The sequence below is a fragment of the Martes martes genome, assembly GCF_963455335.1.
Source record: "Martes martes genome assembly, chromosome: 7".
NCBI classification, from domain to species: Eukaryota; Metazoa; Chordata; class Mammalia; order Carnivora; family Mustelidae; genus Martes; species Martes martes.
In genome coordinates, this window is record NC_137894.1 from 50,794,411 (window position 1) to 50,803,280 (window position 8,870).

The 8,870-nt window shown below is 37.5% G+C and overlaps 1 protein-coding gene across 1 annotated transcript; it reads right to left on the minus strand.

Moving 5' to 3' along the window:
- Positions 1–3,171: 3,171 nt before the first annotated feature.
- Positions 3,172–4,152, minus strand: LOC308346779 (olfactory receptor 11H4; the record flags this gene model as incomplete). Its single annotated transcript, XM_080809821.1, has 1 exon — positions 3,172–4,152. The coding sequence occupies one exon, from the start codon at positions 4,150–4,152 to the stop codon at positions 3,172–3,174; it is 981 nt and encodes a 326-aa protein (XP_080665947.1).
- Positions 4,153–8,870: the final 4,718 nt, after the last annotated feature.

The following is an 8,870-nucleotide window of genomic DNA, read 5'->3' on the forward strand; positions in this document are numbered from 1 at the left end:
AGAAATAAAAAATTTAAAAAATTAAGTTATTTATCTTTTTATTGTTGAGTTGTAAGAGTTCTTGATATATTCTGGATAATGACCTCTTATCATATACAAGATCTGCAAATATTTTTTCCCATTTTGTGAACTTGTACCTTTAAAGCACAAATTTTAAAAATTTTGATGAAGTCCAATTTATTTTTCCTTTTATTGCGTGTATTTTTTTGTGTTATATCTTTAAAAAATTGCATAATTCAAGGTCACAGAGAGTTAAATCTGTATTTTCTTCTAGCAGTTTCATAGTTTTAGCTCTTACATTTATGCCTCTGATTCATTTTGAATTAATTTTTGCATGTGGTGTGAGGTAGGGGTCCAATTTTATTCTTTTGCCTGGATATCTAGTTGTCTCAGCACTGTTGAAAAGTTGAACACTATTTGGGGACATCTCATTTAGCAATATTTCTCAGAATTAAAAACATACATTTCTTGTATCCCAGAAATCCTTTCTCTAATTTTTAAAAATTATTTTATTATTATTTTTTAAAAAGATTATTTATTTATTAATTAATTTGATAAAGATCACAAGTATGCAGAGAGGCAGGCAGAGAGAGAGGGGGAAGCAGGCTCCCCACTGAGCAGAGAGCCTGATGTGGGGCTCGATCCCAGGACCCTGAGATCATGACCCGAGCTGAAGGCAGAGGCCTTAACCCACTGAGCCACCCAGGTGCCCATCTTTTTTCTAATTTGTGGAATACTGATGTGACTATTTAAAGTCTTATATTTCAGGACATTAGTTGCAGTATTGTTTTAATTGTAAAATATTGACTACAATAAAGTATCTTAAGTGAGTAATTGATAAACAAATTATGATATGTTCATATAATGGAACACATCATGTCTATTAGAATGAGGTAAAATTATATGTACTGACTTTAAAAGATACTGTTATATTTTACTGATTTAAAAATATTTATTGATTTCTGTTTACCAGGCACAATACTAAGAGCTTTAAAAGAATTGACTCATTTTTTTTAAAGTATTGACTCATAATAATCCTATGGCATAGCTGTTATTATTATCATCCTGTTTTATAGGTGAAGTAGCTGAAATTGTGGCATTTAAGCTGCTTGCCCAAGGTCACATAGCTAGCAGATAAGGCAGGATATGGAAACTCTAACTTTAGAGTTTGCACTTTAAAGCATTAACTATGAATTTATATGTATATCATTTGGCAACAGAGGTTTTCATGAGCATAGTGAAAATCTGATAGAATAACCAGCCAATTATCCATGGTCAGATTTAAATGATAGGAAGGGGGGGGGAACAAACATGTGCTGAGAACCTCCTATGTGTCTTTTATTATGCCTGGTCCCTATATAAATTGTCTCATTTAATCTTTAAGGTCTTATTTTCAAGATATTAGTCATATACTCTTTTTATAAAATAAGACCCTAAGAATCTACGTGTCAGGTTTCATAGAAGAAGACAAAGTAAGGCTTCTCAGGTTTAAAAAGCAGCCTAAGCAACAGTGTGGAGATGGTAGAGAATGAAGTAGTTAGATGACGAGCCTCACTAGAGCTGAGGGTTCATTTGGGAAGGAAAAGAAAACAAAGTAGTTTTGGTGGAGCCATACTATGAAGTGTGTTGAACATTGGACAGAGGAATTGAGGAATGTTGAATCTGAGGAATAGAGTGAAGGACTGGTGAGGATGAGAGTGAAGATGAGAAATCCACCATTTTATACATTTCTTCATTGCTGGACTTTGTTACAACTACCTATTATTTTCATAAGTAAAAAAATTGAGATAAAACTATTAAGCAAACATTTTGAGTTCTTACTCTATGCTAGGCATCATAGTACTGTTGATTCCCACTCATTCAAAGACCATCAGGAACACACCAGTAGGTGAACAAAGATAAGTTTATTGGCTTTTTGCAGTAAGGGAGAACATATGTCATGAAGAACATGGGGCATCCAAAAGGAAGGTGTTAGAAAGGATTTATTATACGATTTGGGCTTCTGTTAGTTGACACTGGGGAGAATTTAAAGAAATAGAGATTTTCTCTGGATGTTGTCAGAAAGTGGAAGAAAAGTCTATGATTTGGTATCTTAATTTTTATCTAAAAGGCAGTTGGGTTAAAGCTTTACTTGGTAAAGAGACAGCAGCCACTAATATTAGCCTAAAGAAGGAGATGTTTGATCATTTTTTATAGTTGGGATTGTTCTTGCTCAGACATGATTGTGGAGTGGTCTTTTTTTTTTGATCCATCATGTTCACATAATGGCCTGGTCTGTGGGCGCCATTCTGTGTAATTGTTTATGTTCAACATGTTTATACACCATGGCCTGGCTGACAGTGCTAGGCAGGTTCAGGGCCACACCAAGACTTATGTGATAATTGCCAGACCACTCCCCCAGTTCCAGGGGCTGCTTTCTTTTCTGTTTCTGTGTGTTGGGAATCCGGAAAGGAAAAAGGCAATTCCTGTTCTCAAGGAGCTCTTTTGGAGGAAATACATGTGAATAAGTAAATAATGCTACAATAAGGTACATGTAATAATTGAACTGTTAAGAGAAACATCAACAAATGATTTTTTAGCATGTATCCAGGTTTTATCTCAAACGTACCACGGAGGAACTATACATCTAAGAAATTTGTTGGAAGAGTTCCTCCTGGCCAAGAGAGTTTTTTTCTCCTCTCTTTTAATAGAGGGATAAGATTGTTAGGCTAGGGGTAAGAAAGGAGTGTCTGTTAAAATTTATAGAAAGGTCTCATGCCTAGTTAAAATCTACTGCCCTTTTAATGTACATTAAACATGTGCAGTCCTTTTCTATATCAATTACACCTAAACAAAATTGTTAAAAAAGTCACTGCACCTTTAACTATTTGGTAAAAGTCATTAGACTTGTCCTAAATCTGAAGGCAAAATTTTCAGGAAAGTCTGACTTCTATAGTATAGTAGTTCCACTTCATCACTCCAATGATGATAGCCTTTAGAAAAACTTCACTGGATGTTGACGTGCAGTGAACTTAGGTTTTAGTAGTCCACATTGGTTTCTAAACTGAGCATACTTCTGGGGGAAAAAGAAAAGCTTTTAATTACTCCGAGTAAGAACTAAAAGTCCATTAAAAAACTTACACATTTCCAACTTACTCATCATTAGAATTTGGAAGTGTGGACATTTTTGGCTCAAGAGTTTTGACTAATTTTCATTCTAAACAGGATGTTTCTCAGGGCAAGTTTCATGTCCTTATTGCGAAGACTATAGATGAGGGGATTAAAGAGAGGAGTCATTACTGAATATACCAGTGTGAGAATCTTCTGCATCAAAGTTGGGATGCCATATGTAGGACTCACATACATTACCATGACTGTCCCGTAAAAAAGTGACACCACAGCTAAATGAGAACCACAGGTGGAAAAGGCCTTTCTCTGGCCAGCAGCAGAAGGGACCTGAAAAACAGTTCTGAGCAACAAGATGTAGGATCGAAGAATGTACATAATAGTAAAAAAGAGAACAAAGGAGCTCTGAGTATAGAAGACAAATTCAGTAATGGGAGCTGGAGCACAAGACAGAGCCATCAGTGGGTCCATGTCGCACAGGAAGTGATCAATGATATTGGTTCCACAGAAGGGGAGTTGGGAGATGAAGAAAATGGGTATTGGGTAACCAAGGAATCCAATAAGCCAGCAGAGAGACACCAGAATTCTACAGAGTTTCCCAGTCATGATTGTGGGGTAGTGCAGTGGATGGCAGATGGCCAGGTACCGATCATAAGCCATTACTGCCAGGAAGAGACATTCAGTTGTGCCCAGGGAAAAGAAGAAATAGAACTGGAGGAAGCAGCCAGAAAATGAGATGGCCTTGGTTTTGGAGAGAATGTTAACTAGCATGTTAGGGACAGTGGAAGAAGCATACCAGATCTCTAGGAAGGCAAAATTTCCCAGCAGAAAGTACATTGGGGTGTGTAGTCTTGGGTCCCATCTCACTGCACAGATGATGGTTCCATTCCCCAGCAAAGTCAAGACATAAACCAACAAAAAGAGCAAGAAGAGGAAAATCTGTATCTCCCAGCAACCAGGGAATCCCAGAAGAACAAACTCAGTTACTATGTGAATGTGTGTTGCTGACCAGTTCATGGGTCTTAAACCTATGAAGAAGAAAGACATGAGTGTAACACAAAGTTTCTTTGCTTCCTAAATGTCTCAAGGACTTTGTTGAGAAGGGACCTCAAACTCTACTGGAAAATATGAGATATTTTGAGACCAGGTGGAAATAAATCTTTTTTTTTCTTTTAAAGATTTTATTTATTTATTTGAGCGAGAGAGAGAGAGAGAGAGAGCATGAGCAGGGAGGAGAGGGAGAAGAGGCTCCCCACTAGGCTCCATCCCAGGACCCTGAGATCATGACCTGAGCTGATGGCAGATGCTTAACCAACTGAGCCATGCAGGTGCCCCTCTTACCTTATTTTGAATTGATTGTGGTTCTAAATCTTAGTGTTCTTTTGCTGGGATCCAATGCAGCCAAGAATTTCCTACATCAGTGGTACAACTGGATAAGTTTCTTTCTTTTTTGATTTCTTTGATCCTTAAGAAGACCTTTTATGATTCTGGTTTGTTTTCCTAATGTTGATTACGGGTCTTCAATGCACAAACTCATCCACTTTCTTGTACTCAGCTTACCTTGTTTAAAAAAATAAAGACAATATGATTATCTGTTTTGTGTGTGTTGAGTTTGAGGAGTTCTTTATAGATCCTGGATATCAACCTTTTATCTGTACTGTCATTTGCAAATATCTTCTCCCATTCCGTGGGTTGCCTCTTTGTTTTGATGACTGTTTCTTTTGCTGTGCAGAAGCTTTTGATCTTGATGAAGTCCCAAAAGTTCATTTTCGCTTTTGTTTCCTTCGCCTTTGGAGACATATCTTGAAAGAAGTTGCTGTGGCTGATATCAAAGAGGTTACTGCCTATGTTCTCCTCGAGGATTCTGATGGATTCCTGTCTCACATTGAGGTCTTTTATCCATTTCGAGTTTATCTTTGTGTACGGTGTAAGAGAATGGTCGAGTTTCATTCTTCTACATATAGCTGTCCAGTTTTCCCAGCACCATTTATTGAAGAGACTGTCTTTTTTCCACTGGATATTTTTTCCTGTTTTGTCAAAGATTATTTGACTATAGAGTTGAGGGTCCATATCTGGGCTCTCTACTCTGTTCCACTGGTCCATGTGTCTGTTTTTATGCCAGTACCATGCTGTCTTGGTGATCACAGCTTTGTAGTAAAGCTTGAAATCAGGTAACGTGATGCCACCAGTTTTATTTTTGTTTTTCAACATTTCCTTAGCAATTCGGGGTCTCTTCTGATTCCATACAAATTTTAGTATTATTTGCTCCAGCTCTTTGAAAAATACTGGTGGAATTTTGATTGGAATGGCATTAAAAGTATAGATTGCTCTGGGCAGTATAGACATTTTAACGATGTTTATTCTTCCCATCCAAGAGCATGGAATGGTCTTCCATCTTTTTGTGTCTTCTTCAATTTCTTTTAGGAGTGTTCTGTAGTTCCTCGAGTACAGATCTTTAACCTCTTTGGTTAGGTTTATTCCGAGGTATCTTATGGTTTTTGGTGCTATAGTAAATGGAATCGATTCTCTAATTTGTCTTTCTGTATTTTCATTGTTAGTGTATAAGAAAGCCACTGATTTCTGGACATTGACTTTGTATCCTGCTACATTACTGAATTGCTGTATGAGTTCTAGTAGTTTGGAGGTGGAGTCTTTCGGGTTTTCCATATAAAGAATCATGTCATCTGCGAAGAGAGAGAGTTTGACTTCTTCCTTGCCAATTTGGATACCTTTTATTTCTCTTTGTTGTCTGATTGCTGTTGCTAGGACTTCTAATACTATGTTAAACAAGAGTGGTGAGAGTGGGCATCCTTGTCGTGTTCCTGATCTCAATGGGAAGGCTGCAAGCTTTTTCCCATTGAGGATGATATTTGCTGTGGGTTTTTCATAGATAGATTTGATGAAGTTCAGGAATGTTCCCTCTATCCCTATACTTTGAAGCGTTTTAATCAGGAACGGATGCTGGATTTTGTCAAAAGCTTTTTCTGCATCAATGGAGAGGATCATGTGGTTCTTCTCTCTTCTCTTATTGATTTGTTCTATCACATTGATTGATTTGCGAATGTTGAACCATCCTTGTAACCCAGGGATGAATCCTACCTGGTCATGGTGGATAATCTTTTTAATGTGCTGTTGGATCCTGTTTGCTAGGATCTTGTTGAGAATCTTAGCATCCATATTCATCAGTGATATCGGTCTGAAATTCTCCTTTTTGGTAGGGTCTTTGCCTGGATTGGGGATCAGGGTGATGCTGGCTTCATAAAAAGAGTCTGGAAGTTTTCCTTCTGCTTCAATTTTTTGAAACAGCTTCAGGAGAATAGGTATTATTTCTTCTTTGAAAGTTTGATAGAATTCCCCAGGGAATCCGTCAGGTCCTGGGCTCTTGTTTTTTGGGAGGTTTTTGATCACTGCTTCAATCTCGTTACTAGATATCGGTCTATTCAGGTTGTCAATTTCTTCCTGGTTCAATTTTGGGAGTTTATAGTTTTCCAGGAATGCATCCATTTCATCTAGGTTGCTTAGCTTATTGGCATATAACTGTTGATAATAGCTTCTGATGATTGTTTCTACTTCCTTGGTGTTAGTTGTGATCTCTCCCTTTTCATTCATAATTTTATTAATTTGGGCTTTCTCTCTTTTCTTTTGGATTAGTGTGGCCAATGGTTTATCGATCTTATAAATGGTGCTGGGAAAACTGGACAGCTATATGTAGAAGAATGAAACTTGACCATTCTCTTACACCGTACACAAAGATAAACTCGAAATGGATAAAAGACCTCAACGTGAGACAGGAATCCATCAGAATCCTCGAGGAGAACATAGGGAGTAACCTCTTTGATATCAGCCACAGCAACTTCTTTCAAGATATGTCTCCAAAGGCGAAGGAAACAAAGGCAAAGATGAACTTCTGGGACTTCATCAAGATCAAAAGCTTCTGCACAGCAAAAGAAACAGTCATCAAAACAAAGAGGCAACCCACGGAATGGGAGAAGATATTTGCAAATGACAGTACAGATAAAAGGTTGATATCCAGGATCTATAAAGAACTCCTCAAACTCAACACACACAAAACAGATAATCATATTAAAAAATGGGCAGAAGATATGAACAGACACTTCTCCAAGGAAGACATACAAATGGCTACCAGACACATGAAAAAATGTTCATCATCACTAGCCATCAGGGAGATTCAAATCAAAACCACATTGAGATACCACCTTACACCAGTTAGAATGGCCAAAATTAGCAAGACAGGAAACAACGTGTGTTGGAGAGGATGTGGAGAAAGGGGAACCCTCTTACACTGTTGGTGGGAATGCAAACTGGTGCAGCCACTTTGGAGAACAGTGTGGAGATTCCTCAGGAAATTAAAAATAGATCTTCCCTATGACCCTGCAATTGCACTGCTGGGTATTTACCCCAAAGATACAGATGTAGTGAAAAGAAGGGCCATCTGTACCCCAATGTTTATAGCAGCAATGGCCATGGTCGCCAAACTGTGGAAAGAACCAAGATGCCCTTCAACGGATGAATGGATAAGGAAGATGTGGTCCATATACACTATGGAGTATTATGCCTCCATCAGAAAGGACGAATACCCAACTTTTGTAGCAACATGGACAGGACTGGAAGAGATTATGCTGAGTGAAATAAGTCAAACAGAGAAAGTCAAGTATCATATGGTTTCACTTATTGGTGGAGCATAACAAATAATATAGAGGACAAGGGTAGATGGAGAGGAGAAGGGAGTTGAGGGAAAGTGGAAGGGGAGGTGAACCATGAGAGACTATGGACTCTGAAAAACAACCTGAGGGTTTTGAAGGGGTGGGGTGGGAGGGTGGGGGAACCAGGTGGTGGGTATTAGGGAGGGCACAGATTGCATGGAGCACTGGGTGTGGTGAAAAAACTATGAATACTGTTACGCTGAAAATAAATAAAAAATTGGAAAAAAAATAAAGACAAATATTTTGAGGACAGCTGATGTGAGGATGGGTTAAACCTTTGGCAACAGAACAAAATTAGTTGACTTACTCATGGATATAAGACTTACTCTAGGACATTGGATTTTCAGAATAGTCTAATCAACTGAATTAATTGTTATAGACATCACTACATTCAAGACTCAAGGCTGTTTTTAAATTTTCCTTTAAAGATTTTTTTTTTTTAAATATCACTCTAACAGTTGGGCGACACCTAAAAAATACACAAAAGACCAACCATATCAAATATCTTCCTCTAAAGGATAAGTGAGGATATTAGTTTCAATTATCTCCAATTGCAAGTGTTTATTTTCATGTTTTTTACACATGCTACAAAAAATGAACTGTTTTACTTTTCATATTCAGATACTACCTAGTTAAAATAAAGAAAATGATGTTTTCAGTACAAAGTTTTAGTTCAATTAGTAAGTAATTTTGGGTGTTAAAAACAAAGGGTTCTGAGATTGAATAGGGTCTTATCTGCACTTGAATCTAGTAAAATTTTGTCTAGTAGAATTAATTTTGTTTTATCTAGTAGAATTAATTTTATTTTCTGAAAGGAAGAGGACATTCTCAAATATTTGGGTAAGCATGCACTTTTTAAAAATTCTTTTATTTATTTATTTATTTATTTATTTTTTATTAACATATAATGTGTTATTAGCCCCTGGGGTACAGGTCTGTGAATCGTCAGGCTTACTCATTTCACAGCACTCACCATAGCACATACCCTCCCCAATGTCCATAACCCGACCACCCTCTCCATACCCCTCTCCCCCTGGCAAC